Genomic DNA, 18,716 nt, shown 5'->3' on the forward strand with positions numbered 1-18,716 from the left:
GGCTTCCCTAACAGCACAAACATGGCGAGCGGCTCCAGAATCAATCCACCACTCCTTAGGATTTTCCACCAGGTTGCATTCAGAGAGCATGTGATGGGTTTTCAATGTCTTTGCCTTATGCTTCTTATGTTTTGATGATCTAACAAGCTTATTGTTAAGAACCAGATAGAGAACCTGACTCACTTGGTACACATTTCAAATGAACGAAGTTCAGTCTGAACTCTAGCAAATGAACTGCTACAAAGAGGAACACGATAGGGACATGATCCCTTGGTGTTCTCTGACATAAGTACAAGTCAACTACAGCTAGAACGTAACTACCGAAAGTGACCGGCTGCAACTGTACACGCGACAGTGCAACAGACAGTGCAGCAGTCACTTCCCATTAGGAAGAAGCGTGTACCAAGAATTGACATCACTATTGTGATGTCTTTTGTAGTATAACAACTTGGTGCAAGGCACAACAAATTCACTTGAGCATTTAGTGATATTCTCTCAAGCATTAAAGTGTTGATCCAGCATTGAAGTTATAAGTGTGTCAAGAACAAAAAGACAATTCCACTAAAGGATCAGTTACACAGTGAGTCTATGTGTATCCGTAGTTGAGTTGTAATCTTGTTATTTGTTCTTCATTGTAACTCTTATCTTGCTTTCTTAGAAGCTGTGTTTTAGGAAACCCAAAATCACAAACCTCTGAGTTTGTGTTGTGACTAGAGTTAGTCATAAGTTAAGGTCTTTATAACTAGAGAGTGACAAAGTGGCTTGTGGTAAGAGTATCACAAGTTAGTTGAAGTTGAAGTTTTTGTAATGGAGTCATTACAAAGTGTCTTGTAATAGGTGTTTACAAGTTAGTGAAGTAGAAAGCTTACAAGTGTAGGTCGTGGTTTTTGTCCCCTTGAGTGGGATTTTTCCATGTAAAAATCCCGTATATCTTTTACGTACTGCGTCATAAGTATTCTCAGTAGAAACTCATAGAGGATCAGGTACTCTATAATTTGGTGGACTCATATAAATTAACAATTGGTATCAAAGCAGGTTCTTTCTAAAAGGTTAACACCTAGAAAGGATCTCAATGGCTGCTCCACCCTACTTTGAGGAAGGACAATCAACCTACAGACCTCCTAGATTCAATGGTCAGTACTACGGCTGGTGGAAGACTCATATATATGACTTTATAATGGCCGAAGACTGAGAACTATGGGACATCATCTGTGATGGTCCACATGTTCCTATGAAGAAGTTTGAAGAAACTGGACCAATGGTGCCGAAAGACAGAAAGGAGTACAGTGATATTGACAGGAAAGCCGTAGAAAAGAACTATCGTGCCAAGAAAATCTTGGTATGTGGTATAGGACCTGATGAGTACAACAGAGCCTCAGCTTGTGATTTTGCCAAAGAAATATGGGAAGCATTGCAAACCGCACACGAAGGAACTATTTAAACAGTCCAAGATTGACATGCTCACCACTGAGTATGAGCTCTTCAAGATGAAGGATGATGAGTCTATATAGGATATGCACACTAGATTCACATCCATCAGAAATAAGCTTCATTCACTTGGAGATGTTATTCCCAAAAACAAGCTTGTAAGGAAAATTCTCAGTGTTTTACCAAGTTCTTGGGAGAGTAAGGTGAATGTCATCACTAAAGCTAATGATCTACAAACTCTAACCATGGATGAGCTGATTGATAATCTGAAGACATACGAGAAGAAAAGAAAGAAAGACAGTAAAAGGAGAGAGCCAAAGAAGGAAAAGAACCTGGTGCTCAAGGCTGAAAACAGTGACTCAAGTGAAGAAGATAGTGATATGGCCTATCTTACTAAAAGGTTTCAAAAGATGGTTCGAACAAATGGTGGTATACCAAAGAGGGGCAGTTCAAGTAAGGCAAGGAACAATGATCTCTGTCATAGGTGCGGAAAGCCAGGGCATTTTATCAAAGACTGTCCACTTCTGAAACAGGAGCAATACAAATAAAACCCTGACAAAGCAGCAAAAAGGAATCCGGTTCCAGACAAACGATTTAGTCGAAAAAGTGCATCTGACAATACTGTGAAGCAGGCTCTTGATGCTTGGGGAGACTACTCCAGTGAATCAGAAAGGGAACCAGATGTAGAAAACAGCTCCATGATGGCAGTGGAAACTGAAGCAATGAAATATGACTCACTGTTTGCGCTAATGGCTCAGTCTGTCGATGATGAAGAGGATGAAAATGATGAGGTAAATTTCAGGGATGTTCAGAGAAATCTGTAATCCTACTCTTCTAAGAAGTTAAGGTCATTAGCAAATGTTCTAATTGATTCATATTATAGCCTTGATAATGGTAAGGAGATCTTGACCATAAAGCTAGGAGATGCTGAACAATCTAGAGATGATCTGGTGGTCAGTGTAGTGGATCTAAATGAGACCATAGCTAACCTTGAAAAAGAAAAGGAAGTTATGAATGAAAAAATAAATAGTGTAGAAAATGAGAGATGATCTGATGGTAGTGGTTGTTGATTTGAAGGAAACCATAGAAGGCTTTAGCAATGAAAAACACACTCTAGAAGAGAAAATTGCAGCTACTGAGCAAGAGAGGGATGACTTTTTAGTGATAATCACTGACCTAGAGGAAACCATTAAGGGACTCAAATCAGAACATAGGACTGTGAGTATTGGGAAAGGGAAGGAAGTAGCTAGTGAGACACACATCAAGCTTGAGAAGGAATTAAATGATGTGAAAACTAGTCTGTGTGGTGAACTTGAGAAAAATTAGCAACTTCAAGATGAATTGGAGAAAGTAAAAATTGATCTTGAGAAATCTCTGAAGTGGACCTGGTCCTCAGATGCTGTCACTGCCATGTACTTCAACAATAGTGGAAACAGGCAGGGAATCGGGTTCTAAAAGGAAAAAACTCCTTACAATCCTCACAGCAAGTACATCACTATTCCTGATAACTAGCTTTATACCCACTGTGGAAACAATGGGCACTTCAAAAAAAATTGTCAGGCGAGGGTTCAATCTGTTCAGAAAAACAAAGTGTTTTCTGAAAAAGTGACTACTAAAGAGGGACCAGGAACCACTCACAAGAAACGAATATTTCCTACATGGACTAGAAAAGCCGTTATCCATCTTTTTTCTCATAACAAGGGACCCAAACAATTTGATTTCTTAAATCTAACCCATGATTTATATGTGTAGGGAACAGAGAGAGGAAGTGGACTGCAATGGTTCATGAATAGTGGATGCTAAAAGCACATGACTAGAAACACCATGAAATGTCCCTCACTAAAAGCCCTACAGAAAAGAGAATGTATCCTGTGTATATATATAAAAAAGGGGGTACATTTTCGATGTTGGAAAAGTCGGAAAGTGTCTGCCACACGCGATTGAGAGCGTGTGCTATATGGATTGCATGAAGTATAGTCTCTTGAGTGATTCTCAAATTTGTGATAAAGGGGGCAAAGTAGAGTTCCTATCAAAAATGCGCACATTGACCAATCTGGTAACTGGCGAAGTGGTCTTAATCGCCAAAGGAAAAGAACATCTACTTCGCTGACCCTAAATCCCTACAAGCTGGTGATATGAGTTGCTTGAAGATAGTTGACAATAATGCAAAACCGTGGGATGAAAGATTGTGACATGCAGGGCTCTGACTTCTGAATGAACTGATTCAGAAGAACCTGGTTCGTGGGATGCCAAATCCAAGATCCACCTGGACATGGTGTGTTAGAGAAAAGAAAGAGACTTTTGAGGGATTTGCGATACTTGTAAGGAAAATCCAAATGGATATGGAACTGAAGGAAACACGTATCAGATCTGACCACGGGATAGAATATGTCAATGCCAAAATTTGATGAGCCTTGTAATGAAGATGGGATCATTCACAATTTCTCAGCACCAAGGACTCCACAGCTAAATAAAGTTGTTGAAATGAAGAACAAAACTCCAGAAGAAATGGACAATGCTCATCAACAGAGGAATTGCCAAGGAATTCTGGGCAGAAGCAACAAACATTGCTTACTACCTGGCGAACAGGTATATGATCAGGTCCCTCCTAAAATCCCCAAGAGCTGCTCAACGAAAGACAATCAAAGATAACTCTTCTTAGAATCTTTGGATGCAAATGATACGATCTCAACAATGGAAAGGACCAGCTTGGCAAGTCGAATACAATAAGCGATGAAGAAATCCTTCTAAGATATTCCTCTTAAAGCAAAAGTCTACAACAAAAGAGCATAATGTGTGGAAGAAAGTGGTCATGAGCTATTCAACAAGACTCCTTCTTCTAATAAGGGAGGAAACAATAACGATCAAGATAATGAACTACTTTTGGTCCCTGGGAAATATTTGATGTTTCAAATGGGAAGGCTGATATGATGAGTCAGATGAAGGAAACAGGTGAAGACAATGCAACATCCTCTTCCACTTCTCAATAGGAATATGGTACTTCAATTACTTCCATTGAAGCTGAAGAAACAGTTAGAGATGCAATGCAATGTATTCCACAAGTAGTAGAATAAGTAGTGCAGGGAAATCCACTTAATTTACCTAGTTCCTCCACTCGTCAAACTTTAGTTCCCATTTGGAAACACAAAATCTCTCATTCACTCGATAATATAATCACCCCTCTTGATTCTAGATTTAAACTAGATCAAAAGTCAAAAAATTCCCTAGCCCTTTTTGTATTTCTATTCCAGATAGAACCCAAAATCAAATCCCAAGGAATATCACTTGAAGGCTGCCAAAAGAATCTTGAGATACCTTAAGGGAACACAGGACCTGGTCCTGTATACCCCTCAGGTGACAACTTTAAATCTCATTAAGGATGCTGATGCTAACTATGCAAGTTATTTTATGGACAGAAAAAACACTTTTGTAATGGCTCACTTTCTATGATCATGTCTCATCTCTTGGTACACAAGGAAGCAAACTCAGTGGTCCCTAAAACGGATGAAGCATAATATGTAATTGCAGTATCCTGTTATGCTCAAATCCTATGGATTAAGTAGCAACTAAAGGATTTTAGGGTATTCACTGATTGTGTGCCTCTTCTATGTGACAATACCAGTACACTCAACTTGGCCAAGAATCCAGTTCAAAATAAAAAGATCAAACACATTGATATGAGGCATCATTTTCTGAGGGACAATATGGAGAAAGGGTTGATCCTTATGAAGTTCTGCATCATAGAAGACCAAATTCCAGATATCTTCACCTGAGCCTTGAGTAGGGAACTTTTTGAAAGAAACAGGGTGAAGCTAGAGTTATTGAAGCCAAATTAAGAACCTGATTCTCCATCAGTTGGCTATGAAAATCCTTTTCAGGTAAAATAAGCCAAAGTGTTTTCTGGCCAAGCCTAACTCACATCGATACCATTGCAGGTAAACATGCATGACGATCATAGAAGCTAAAGGTACAATTCTGAATTGCGAAAGAAGAGCTGCTAAAATCTTTTTCAAAAATTGTTCGGGCATCAGGTTCCTATACCACAGGTTAGTAGTAATGTGTTGTTTTGTATGCTTTATAAAAAAGGGTTAACAAAATTAATTCAACTGCCACATCATCCGACTTTTTCAAAAATCTGCATGTCATGTCTTATCTTTCAAATCCTTTCATCCCCTCTGCACGATAACGTTTTCCCACAAACCTACTGTCATTTTCAGGACTGTTCAGAACTTGTTTCTCTCTCTTCTCATCATTAGCCCTTTTTCCCATAAAACTCTCTTTCTCTCTCATAGCAAGTCATGAACCTTCATCTCTTTTGTATCTTTGTGATCCTCTCTTCATCTCTCTTTTACTCAACTTCCCCATCAAGTCCTCCTATAATGGCAATCGAATGATCACTTCCTTCTCCCACTAATAACACCACTCCCACTTCCCTATCATCCTTAAAGTCATCTCTAGAAATTCACACTTCCACTCTTTCCAAAGCTACTGCACCCATACCTGTTTCCTCCTCATTTACTATTATTTTTCTCTTTCCATCAACTCTATCTCCTTTTCTTGTGTTGAAAACCCTATGTCTCCTCATTCCCCTGATCTCACCAAAGAACACTCAGAAAGGGTCACCTCTCAGGTGTTAGAGGACTCTGAGGATGATCCTGATCAGTATCTGAACTCCTCCCTTTTGGACTTAGTGGCTCTTACTGAGTCACCAGAAAAGGAAGTAGCACACAATATTATAGCTATCGCTACTGAAAGTCCGTTGAATAAAAGAACCTATCTATTGTCTGAGTATCAGGGGGAAGAAACTCCATTCCTAGTCGATGAAAGAACCATGGTACTCTTCGAGTCTTTAATCCATGAAACTGTCCTAGAAAAACCTACTGGAGGACCCGATTCTCTTCCAGATAAATCCAATCCTGAACTTCTTGATTATCCTAAGTCCTTAGAATCCTCGTCCAATTCACCCCTATCAGATTGCAGCAGATTGAGGGGTTCGAGTCTACATTGTAGAAAAGTAGGAGGAGTGTTAAGACAATGAAGAAGAGGTTGATGAATCAAGGGGAATTTGTTACTGACAAGAGCATTCCAGTGGGTGAGATTGACAAAGATGCTCTAAAGGAACCCAATTCCTTAGTAGAACGATCTATAAAAGCCCAAAAGTTTATGGATGAAGCTTCCGATGAAGCTATTGAGAAATAAAGTGGAGCATCCATGAAGGGTAGCAGTAAGTCAAAGAAGAGTCTAGTTGAGCAAGCTATGTCTGAAGGTGATACAGTGGGGCTTGTAAGTTGGAAAGAGAAGCCTGTTGAAAGATCTAGAAAACGAAAATGGGATACTGTAGGAGAACTTGGTTCTCTGAAGATCATGCCTAGTGACAGTGGTCTTTGGCAGGAGATATTGAGAACTCAGAAAGTCTTGTGGGGTCGTACGTTTGATCCAGCAATTTCAGAGATGGCTGGTATGAGGCAAATTCTGGAGATAGTGGAATTTCAGCAATGAGAGCACTTGTTTCAGGAGAACATACCTATGGTGTACGAAGATGTGGTACAAAAATTCTACGCATCTCTCTTTACTATTGAAGGGGATAACATCTGTGTGCTAGTAAATAGAGTAGACATTGTACTTGACGCTTCAGCATTGGGGAAGGTTCTCCAAATTCCATGTAAAGGAATGTCCTCAGTCAAAGGTGTTTGTGGTGTCAACTTTAGGAGAGCTATCATGAAAGAGAAAGCTATTCATCAGGGAAAACAGTGCATAAGAAGGTATTACTTCTTGAGTATCAGCTTCTCTTTGAACTGGTTAATAAGGCGCTCTTACCTCGTTCTGAGAGGCGGTCTATTGCTACAAAATTTGATCTGGTCTTAATGAAGGCTCTTAATGAGTTTGTCCCGATCAATCTGCTAGCAATTATGATAGATCATATGCAAAAGGTGGCAAACTTTAAAGGTTGGAATCATGGGCTTCCATATGGCTTTCTCGTCACTCAAGTATTTAAGTTCTACAAGGTCCCCTTGGGTAATCCCAGAGTGGGCAGATGCAAGAAAACATTCTCTAAAACCACTCTGGAAGAACGTGAGTGCGTAGAAAGGGTTGGTGGAAGTATCTCGACCATTTCTCAGCTGATCAATGCTCAAAATGCAGCTTTTGAAGAGATCAGAAGGTTGAGGGCTCAGAATGCCATACTAGAAACTCAGCTCAGTCAAGCAGTTAAAGGACCCGATTCCATTAATGAAGAAGTTCCCGCCTAACAAAGGAAAATGATAAGCTTCGCGCAAAACTACTTGAAGAACAGTTGTCTGCAAATGCCCGACTGGAGCTGGTTCTCAAAACCCTTGCTGCTTCTATTTCCTAGTATTCCTCTTCTAGTGCCTCTTAGATACCCCCTAGTGACCCGAGTCCTCTGTTATGATGTTTTGTGGCTTCTGTTTCTATTTTTTGTTTGTCTTTTTTTGCTGATGGCATGCTGGATTTCACCATTACTGCTCCTGTTTTGCTCAGTCCATTGTTAATATCAACGAAACAGCTCTTTTTTTGCTTGTAAAATGTTGTTTTCCTTTGGCTTCTCTTTTCTGTCATGTTGTGTGTACATATGTGACGTGAGTTTGGCTGTGTTAGACTTTTTTATGATGTTTACCTGCTTGTGTATTTTTAATGATGCCAAAAGGGGGAAGATAGTAGTAATGAGTAGTGTATACACTGTGATAATTGTCATAATAGTGTATGTATTGTGAAATTGGGGATCAAAAGCAAAAGGTCAGGGGGAACTTGTTAGAAAAAATTGCTTAGCCCTAATTCCCTTCTACTCCATTCCCAAATAATCCCAACCCTAATTCCCCAAGGTTCAAGCCAATCTCTCCACTACTCTTCTTCACTTCTCACAATCTCCTCCCACTTCAGGTAATGTTTTCTTTTTGCTAATTTTTGTGGATTTTTGTTTGACTTTTTAATTTTGTAGTAGTTTTTCTTCTATTTTCTTAGAAGTAATTTGTAGTTTATACATAGTGCTTGTGGGTGGTGATGTTTGTGGAGTTGTATATCTTAACTTAGTTGGATGAATTTTGGGCAATTGTGGTAGCAATTGGGTTATGCAAAAACAGGGGATCTGATTAAGGTGGAATCAAAAGCAAAAGGTCAGGGGGAACTTGTGAAGCTCCTGGTACCTCATCTGATTATTTCTGCTCTAAACAAATACTATCAATACCAAAGTTTGCCATCATCAAAAAGGGGGAAATTGATGGGTTTTCAATGCCGTTGCCTTATGCTTCTTATGTTTTGATGATCTAACAAACTTATTGTTAAGAACCTGACTCACTTGGTACACATTTCAAATGAACGAAGTTTAGTTTGAACTCCAGCAAATGTACTACTACAAAGAGGAACACGACAGGGACCCGATCCCTTGATGTTCTCTAACATAAGTATAAGTCAACTATACAACTGGAACACAACTGCCAAAAGTGACTGTCTGCAACTGTACAAGCGACAGTGTAGCAGACATTGCAGTAGTCACTTCCCATTGGGAAGAAGCATGTACCAATAATTGACATCACCATTGTGATGTCTTTTGTAGTATAACAACCTTGTGCAAGGCACAACAACTTCACTTGAGCATTTAGTGATATTCTCTCAAGCGTTACAGTGTTGATCCAGCATTGAAGTCACAAGTGTGTCAAGAACAAGAAGACAACTCCACTAAAGGATCAGTTTCATAATGAGTCTATATGTATCCGTAGTTGAGTTGTAATCTTGTTATTTGTTCTTCATTGTAACTCCTATCTTGCTTTCTTAGAAGCTGTGTTTTAGGAAACCCAAAATCATAAACCTCTAAGTTTGTGTTGTGACTAGAGTTAGTCATAAGTTAAAGTCTTTGTAACTAAAGAGTGACAAAATGGTTTGTGGTAAGAGTATCACAAGTTAGTTGAAGTTGAAGTCTTTGTAATGTTGTTATTACAAAGTGGCTTGTAATAGGTGTTTACAAGTTAGTGAAGTTGAAAGCCTACAAGTGTATGTCGTGGTTTTTGTCCCATTGAGTGGGATTTTTTCACGTAAAAATCCCGTGTCTCTTTTACTTACTGCTTCATAAGTATTCTCAGTGGAAACACATATAGGATCGGGTACTCAAAGGGTTTGGTGGACTCATATAAATTAACAGCATGGCACCCAAGTCATCAACATCTTCATGCTTTTTAACCATATTTGCTTAACCCTTCTTCTCGTCTTTCTTCGGAGCAGGACACTCCGTAGATTTGTGCCCAACTTTCCCACAGTTGTAGCAATTTCCGTTGAACCGCTTCTTGCTTGGGTTGCTTTTTGGTCCAGAAGTCTGCTTCCTCTTTCTCTTATATTTGCTCCCATTATTGTTGAGTTTCCACGGCCTCTCTTTTCAGCAGCTTTGTTGTCCTCTTTGATTCTCAACTGAACAATGAGATCTTCAAGGGACATCTCCTTGCGTTTGAGTTTCAAGTAGTTTTTGAAGTTCTTCCACAAAAGAGGCAACTTCTCAATTATCGCTGCTACTTGAAATGCTTCATTGATGACAAGACCTTCAATGAAAATTCTGTTAGTAACAATACTAAGATTACTACTTTCAACATCAATATTAATTTGATTTATACATTCAGCAAGGAGATCGTGAATAATCACTTGCAATTCTTGGACTTGGGTAATAACAAACTTGCTATCTACCATTTTGTAGTCCAAAAACTTGGCGGCAACGAATTTCTTCAACCAAACATCTTCACTTTGGTATTTCTTTTCAAGCACAGTCCACAATTCTTTTGACGTCTCCACGCCACGGTAGACATTATACAAATCGTCCTCCAGTCCGCTAAGAATATAATTCTTGTACAGAAAATCAGAATACTTCCACGCCTCAATCACGAGAAAGTGTTCATTCTCTAGAGTTTCATTAGGCAGAACAGGAACATCTTCCTTGATGAACTTCTGCAGACTTAAAGTAGTCAAGTAGAAGAACATCTTCTGCTGTCACCGCTTGAAATCTAACCTAGAAAATTTTTTTGGTTTCTCCACCGGTGCCAACGCTGGTGTTCGGCTTGTTGATGTATTGACAGTCACCATTGGAACAACCTAATTCCCGTTATCATTAGTCATTTCTGTAAAAGAATGACACAAACAAACATTAAAATCACGTAGATTTAATCTCCAATGGAGTAAAAAATTACAAAGGTTTTAAACTCCAAAATAGTGAATATAACACAAATACAGATTACAAATTAAATTCTTTAAGTTTGTTAGTAATCTGTATTTGTAAACTAATTCTGCAAAAGCAGAATAACATATAAACAGAAAATGTAAAGAAACAAGAGTTAATCCGAGCCCACTGAATTCACAGTGTTTCCTTAAAGAATTTAACCCCCCTCCTAGTACCCAAGGTTATGGATTATTTCCTCCCAGGATAGAACGAATTACACACTGGTGTAGTGGTACTTCAAACCTAGTGTTTCAGCGAACACAAAATTCGGTAGCAAATCACACTTACTGTTGCTTTCTTTGAAGTTAAAACAATGCAGAAGAAGGAGGATAAACTCAGAAAATCATATGGAAAATCTGAGAGAATGGATTTGTATTTATAGCCAATGTTGGGCTGAAATCTGAAGAGGTGCAACTCTTTAGAATGGATATTTCTGCAAAATGGCCACATCATAAATGCCGTAACATAAATGGCTATTTATTCAACAATAAAGAGGGAAAATTGAAGAGGGTAGTTAATTTTCTGTTACAAAAAAAAACAGAAAACGGAAAATTGGAAACGGTTGGATTTTAATATTAATATTTTTTGATTTAATATTAATATTTTGTTATTAAAACGAATATTTAATAACATTTCTGTTAATATTTACTATTAACAAATAAATTTGGTCTAAAAAGATAATCAAGCCGAAGCCGAGCGATGACGGCGCGAGGCTTGTCTTCTTCTCTAACTCTTTAAGAGCTAGAAGAAAAGTAATTATTTATATACTCGTTAAAAACCTTTCCTCTTCCAATACAAGACAATATTCTTTCATAGGAAAAAACTTAAAATTTCCCTTAAATTTTTCATTTTCCATTCACCAACTTTTAACCATTTAATATACTTAAAACTACAACAATAGTAACAATGGGGTGTTAACGATCCTTCTAATAAGAAAGGAATTAGGAAAAGATATTTTCGTCAGCGCCGGAACATTTTGTGGCGGGCAATTAATTCAGGCTTATACTAAGAAAAAACAGCAAGTTATCCATGATAGGGCAGTGGTTGTTTTTCTTGCTCGGAACCCTTCCCCACTAACACCCACATTTTTCAATCCTAAATCAGTCAAACGTACGTCTCTGCAGAAGTTTTTGACAATTTTTCGCGATCCAAATTTCAGTCAATACTTTATATTCCAGCAAGATTTCTCTAATTTGTGGCTAATGGTATGATTGTGCTTCAACTATTGTTTGATTACAGATGGAAGGAAGTGCAATCAAGGAGGCGGGTATCAGTATCAGTCAGAAGAAGAAAATATTTGTAGCTGGTGCAACTGGAAATACTGGGAAGAGAATTGTTGAGCAGCTTTTGGCTAAAGGTTTTGCTGTTAAGGCCGGGGTTCGTAATGTTGACAAGGCTAAGTCTATCTTACCTGAAGCAAACCCTCTTCTTCAAATTGTGAGTATTTTTGAATTTTTGGTTCCTCAATTTGTGATTTATATTTGCTATACTTTGGATGCATAACTGGCTAGCTTTAAGTTCTTAATATTACTGTTAATTCAAGAATTTGTCCTTCTTACATAAAGTATCTGTTTGCTCAATACTAATGAAAAGTGAAATGACAAATTCTTAATTAGGATGGAGTTGTTATTGAAACATATACAGGAAAATCTGCTTAAATTTGTTTACATGTGGAGCTTAACAAACTTGGTGCTCAGATAATCCAATTTTGTCTGTTGCTTAGAAGCCAGAAGCACTTCCTAATTTTCATTAAAAACAATAAGTGGGTGCTGGCACGTCAACATATATAGTTTTAAGTGCATGAGACTTTGGTATATTTGGTTGAACAAATTAATATTACAAATTTAGGTCTAAATTTTTTAATAAGTTTGCCTCCATAAGAGTTTTGTTGTATGGGAACTTTCACTCAATTCATTAATAGGACAGTTTTCTCGGAACATATCTAGAGGATTTAGGAACAAGTACTACTATTTAATTTATGTCATGGAGAAAGCCTCACTTTCCAAACTAGAAGCCTCAAACTTAAGCATACATTCTTACCCGCCTCTTCTTATTACATGTATTGCCTTGTCATTCTTACTAAAGGTATCAAATTATTTATAGGATAATTGGAGATACAATGAAAACCTTATACCTTCTCTACAGGGAATTTCAGCTTTGAGTGTAGGTGTACCTTTAACCTTCTAAGTTTAGCCTACAATAAGTTTAAATTCCATTCTCAACATTTATAGGACTTGGTGCTACTTGAACACTACAACACTGCTTTATGGATTCCTAGTTTAGCTATTCTGATATAGGCTAAGAAAAGCTCAAATACATTCTTCTGCATATGGGGAAAATAGGGAGTATGAAGGGAACATATACCTTCTCTGATAATGACAAACTTGTTCTAGACACCCACCCACCCACCCACCCACCCACACACACACAAAACCCCCTTGGGGTCTCAATATTGTTCTGATTGTTTTCAGGTGAAAGCAGATGTGACAGAGGGATCAGCTAAACTTGCTGATGCTATTGGTGGTGATTCAGATGCTGTAATATGTGCTACAGGCTTCCAGCCTTCATTGAACTTGTTGACACCTTGGAAGGTTGGTGCTAGGAGTCGTGTATTTGAGGTTTTGTAAAAGCGTATTGTATGTCTCAATTAGCTAAAAGTTAGTGGAGTTGACAAACCAACCTTTGGAACTTTCAATCTAGAGCTTCATTCTGGAGTTAAGTTGAAGCGAAGATTACTGTATCAGCTCTTAAGCTCTGTACTCTTTATCTTTCACTTGGGATCTAGCACGTTAAATGAAGAAACATATACAGTACTTGACATTTGGATCCAAAGAAATGCTCCAAAAGACCCCCCCAACAAGATTTAGAAGCTTTATTTGAAGAAACAAATACAGTGTTTGGCAATTCTATTCCGTGTAATGCTCCAAAAGATAACGACTCGCCGCATTTCAGCTTTCAATTCTCATTCGCTGACAGCTCAACTTCTGTTCCCAATTACCTAGGTACTCCAATAATTCGGCCCCACTCATCTTTCTTCTTTTTGGATCTTTGTTGTCAGAATTGGTGGTACTCATTTTCATGTATTATGCATAAGAGTGAAGCTGAGTTGAGACTAGAAGATGTTATGGTGCCTAATCTCCCCCAACTTTCTTGGGATTGAGAGTGGGTGTTATTGTTTTCATTTTCATATCTTATGTCACTGAAGTAGCAAAGCTTTAGATATCCTCCATTAGCGTTATCTATGTTCACATGCAGATGTCCTATAACTTTTCATCTCAGTTGTAGTAGTCGTGTTTTTCTTTGATTTTAAATGTGGTGAAAGTCAGCTAATGTATCCTATCATTGTTTTACTCTTTTCAGGTTGATAATTTAGGCACAGTGAACCTTGTGGATGCATGTCAAAAACTTGGTATTGATAGGTTCATCCTTATAAGTTCAATTCTCGTCAACGGGGCTGCAATGGGTCAGTTGTTCAATCCAGTTTATATAATCCTTAATGTTATGGGACTCGTATTGGTAGCAAAGCTTCAAGCTGAGAGATACATACGTAAATCTGGCATCAACTACACAATTATTAGGCCTGGTGGGCTAAAAAACGATACACCACAAGGGAATATAGTCATGCAACCAGAGGTAACATTATGTAGCTTACTTCCTCTATTGTTCCATTTCAATTTTGTGTTTTAGAAGTCTTTTTTTGCATCTAATGTTCTGCTCTCTCTTTTCCGTCAATGTAGGACACCCTTTTTCGAGGCTCAATATCCAGAGATCAGGTAGCTGAAGTTGCAGTCGAGGCATTACTCCATCCAGAATCTCATTACAAAGTCGTGGAGATAGTGGCAGGTACTGACATCCCTAAACGTCCATTCGAGGAGCTCTTTGGTTCAATAAAACAGCAGTGACTTGTAAACATGCAATTTTTATTCTCTGTCCACTAAAATACTTACTTTGATATGTACAATATGCAACATTTCTCGTGTATATCAGTAAATGATGATGCTGTTGTGATTTGAACTGGGTAAAAGGTCTGCAAATGATCCCCCATATATTTCTCATTACAGATGCTCAAAACTTTGTCATACTGGCTCCAGGTTAACCCTCCTATTTACTTGGACCTTGTTACTGAAATGGCTGGAAGTGAAAAGATGTAATTTCATACTAGGAAGGAAGAAACAAAGTTGACAAAAAACTTATTCACATGCATTTCCCTGTGAATAAGTTCTTGCACTAAATTCACAGCACTAGTGAAAGATAAGAGAAAAAGAATTACAATTAGTGTAATTCCAGAGATTTCCACGTTACAAAATTACGCATGTTAATGTCTGTTTGCTATTTAATCGGGAGGTGATTCTAGCTTCTTGTTTGATTTCCATACCAGTAGTAATAGTATTGCTCTTGTATTTTCTTATGCTTAGTATTCTTTTACTACTTGTTGTTTTTGTTTCTTATTTTATATTCCTATTCTTGTTTCTTTCAGTTAGGTTGATCTATTTTTGTGTTGTTGTCATTGCTTGCTGCTATTACTTCTTTTTCATCTTTCTTGGAGTCGAGGATTTATCGAAAACAGTCTTTCTACCTCACACGGTAGGGGTAAGGTCTGCATACACTCTACCCTCTCCTGACCCTATTTGTGGGATTACATTGGGTTTGGGTTTGTTGTTGTTGTACTAACTTCTTGTTTGGGCACTGTGGATGTCATTAATGATGTTTGAAGAATTAACTCAAATAGTCACACAAACTAAAAATAGGCAGAGGAGGTATAATATATGCATAATTTATGTATTATATATGTATAATTGTGTATAATCAATGTATAAATTATGTATATGCCTAGAAAAAATAAATATTGAATATGGCCGGCTATTTGCGTAAAGATCCCTTAATTTTTTAATTATTTTCATGATGACCAAGCATTCACAGATTAAAAATAAAACATTAATAATTCATCAACTTCAAAATGGAGTTAAACTCTCATAATTAAGATGATGAAATCCCAACAAAGCAGTAACAAATTACAAAAAATTGAAAATGAAAGAGAAAAGAAAAAAGTTTGATTAGAAGAGGAAAGCAGCCATAGAAGCAAAGGCAGCCATTAAAACAGGGACAAACAAAGTAATGGCAGCACTCTCCATTGAAGGCAAAGGTGCAGGTGCTTCTGCTCCAGCAGCCATGGCTCCTCCAACATTCCCAAAAGCCACAAGCATCATCATGCAAATGGTAAAAACCATACCCAACTTCTTCAAACCCTCCATTTTTATTTTAATAATTTTCACTAAAAAGCAGAAAAAGAAAAAGAGAACTCTTATAAATGAAAAAGATATAATTGAAAGTGACTGCCTTGAATGTGTTTAGAAAGGATAACAACCATGGTTTTTATAGGAAGAGTTTAAGTGAAGAAAACAATAATTCTATTCGAGAATATATGGGGAAAATGATTTTTTTTAGGTTTGGTGGGTTGTCAATAGTAAAAACAAAATTAGTAATATTACTTTCTAAATCCAGCCTGGAGTGAAGAAACATTAGATAGAATATTTTAGTTAGTTTTTGCTCTTGGTCAAGTTAATTTAAGCTTCAACTCCATGTGCTGATCACAATAATTGTTGAGTGATTATCAATTGATCAACTTTTCAAAATAGCTTCTCTTAATTTCTTCGTTAGTAGTCCTATTGAGAAGGAAATTATTTAGTATAATGATAATTATATTGCAACTGAAATAATTAATTCTAGGCATTCCACTTAATAATCTTGAAATTAATTCAATTCCACATAGTTCGTTGTGATTTAATAATTGCTTCTTGTTAGGAACATTATGCGCAATATTGTTTGAAGCACAAATTTCTCTTCGCATGAATTTGTTCATAAAGCGAGAGGATGATTTTTAATACTAACATATACGCAGTATGAAATAACCTCAATTAAGTTTTGTACAAAGTAAAATAAAATGTTTAATCGAAAAGAGGATTAGAAAGTAACTGGTGGCGTAAGATCATACATCAGAAAGAGATTGACAAAACCTTTTAAATACACAAACAAAAGTTTAGGACAAAAATCTACAGATAAAAATGCACAATTCACATAAAAATGAAATGATAATCGATCAGCTAATTGATGCTCTAACATGTGCTGGTTGCTTAACTAACCATTCTCAATGATTACCCACACAAGCTGACAACTTATACTCATGTCTTTGGATAATTTTCCATTACACAACTAATTAAGATAATGCCCTCTAAAATAATCAATTTAATTAAATAAAATCTCTCACCAATTATGTCTAGCACATGTAGCAGCTTCATTTCGATCTCTTGAAAAAGCGAAAACTAGCCTGGAAAAAGAAGTTCATCATTTCTTTTTTGGTTTGGTCCAGAGTGGACTGAGTAACATTATCCAATATTTTACTTTTGCCAACCGCTAACCCTCAAAACTATGTTCTAATTATGTTCTATTTTCTATGATAAGATAGTTGGCAATTCAACTAAATGTTTCTATAAAAGCCAGTCCTTGTTACTCTTTTCAAACACACTCACAAGGTCACTTTCAATAAAATTCTTTTTCATTCTTAGAGTTCATTTCTCTCATTTTTATTCAAAGTCCTTTAAACTAAAAAGAAGAAGAAATGGAGGGTTCCAAGAAATTTTCTATGGTTTTCACTATTTGCATAATGATTATTGTGGCTTTTGGGAATGTTGGAGTGTTGGCTGCAGGAGCAGAAGCACCTGCACCTTCACCTGCAATGGAGAATGCTGGAGTTACTTTGTTTGTTCCTGTTCTAATGGCTGCCATTGTTTCAATGGCTGCTATCTTTTTCTAAACTTTTTTTTCCCCTTCTTTAATTTTGTGTTTTTTTTCCATGTTTGTAACATTGCGATTTTTTGTTGAGATTCTCGATGTCTAATAAGAATTTAATTTCATCATTCTGGAAGAATAGTTTTATAATGTTATTTCCTCTGCAAAATAATGGACAACATATAATCCATAGTTATATATACTAAGTAAAAACGTCTCAGCCTGTTTAACTAATTACCGTGGTCTCCCTTAAATGTTTATGCTCCAAAGTACTCACTATCCCTCTTTTTTTCTTCTACATAAGTTGGATTACTTTATGAATGACTATTATCTTAACATGAAGTGAAAAAGTAGTGATATAGTTGTGGCCCCTTATGTAAACAAATAATCTACCTAGGTTACATCACCATAAAAATCTGAAATACATGTGTTAATAAACCCATATCAATATGCTTGATTCCTTTCTAGTGTCTCCATGTTGGAGCAGAAGTATAACTGCTAGCACATTAACTGCAAATTCTATAACAACATTATAGTAATAGCAAGGGCGTATATAAGTGCACAAAGAAGTTCCTCATGATTTTCATTTTTCTCTTAGGTTGGAAAACTTGGAATGGATCCTTTTTTTTTACATTATGTGACAGAAAAATCATTGGAATACTTAAAGAATGAGCTCTATCCATATATAAGCCAACTTCAAATCCTTCTATGTACAAGTAGATTGGTGAATGAACATTGTAAGCACGTGATTTTTGCCCTATGAAAGAATTACTCCCAAAAATTCAAAATAAAACGATTTTCCTTGGTGTGCAATTTTGATAATTTTTGTGACATTTTTGGATAATTATTTGTATTTCTGTGCATGTTTATTTGTTAAATTGATAAAAATATAAAAATATGTCGCATTTGCATTTAATATTTAATTCTGCAGTTAGGAGTAGTTAAGTTTGTTTTACAAAATGAAAAAATCATAAAAATATGTATTTTTGTATTTTAGCATTTAATGTCCAATTGTACAATTTTATGCTTAATTGTTTTAATTATATATGATATTTGTCGCTAGGAATTAATTAGTATTTTTGATAAGTTAATTTAGTTTATAACTTAATTTAGAATTTTAATTTTATTAATTAGAAAGTAAAAGAAAATAGAGCAAAAAATATAAAGAAAATCGGAATTGGACCTCTTCTTCAATTTCAAACCACAGGCCCAAAAAATACCCAACCTTCCCCATGACCCGGTGCATTTCAACACGGGTCGACCCGGTCCGCCCCATAACCCCAAATGACCT

The 18,716-nt window shown here is 36.7% G+C and overlaps 1 protein-coding gene across 1 annotated transcript; it reads left to right on the forward strand.

The window, feature by feature from the left end:
• The first annotated feature begins 11,507 nt into the window (after window positions 1-11,507).
• Window positions 11,508-14,663, forward strand: LOC104243622 (uncharacterized protein At2g34460, chloroplastic). Its single transcript, XM_009798843.2, has 5 exons — window positions 11,508-11,749; window positions 11,879-12,076; window positions 13,111-13,230; window positions 14,000-14,272; window positions 14,377-14,663. Exons 2-5 carry the CDS (start codon window positions 11,879-11,881, stop codon window positions 14,539-14,541), a joined length of 756 nt encoding a protein of 251 aa, XP_009797145.1. The 5' UTR covers window positions 11,508-11,749; the 3' UTR covers window positions 14,542-14,663.
• The last annotated feature ends 4,053 nt before the right edge of the window (window positions 14,664-18,716 follow it).

This window comes from Nicotiana sylvestris, chromosome 2 (assembly GCF_000393655.2).
Source record: "Nicotiana sylvestris chromosome 2, ASM39365v2, whole genome shotgun sequence".
Taxonomy (NCBI): Eukaryota; Viridiplantae; Streptophyta; class Magnoliopsida; order Solanales; family Solanaceae; genus Nicotiana; species Nicotiana sylvestris.

Coding starts and splice junctions, on each gene's coding strand:
- LOC104243622 (XM_009798843.2), top strand. CDS start 11,879: ATGGAAGGAAGTGCAATCAAGGAGGCGGGTATCAGTATCAGTCAGAAG. Junction 13,231..13,999: donor ACTTGTTGACACCTTGGAAG/GTTGGTGCTAGG, acceptor TACTCTTTTCAG/GTTGATAATTTAGGCACAGT. Junction 14,273..14,376: donor ATATAGTCATGCAACCAGAG/GTAACATTATGT, acceptor CCGTCAATGTAG/GACACCCTTTTTCGAGGCTC.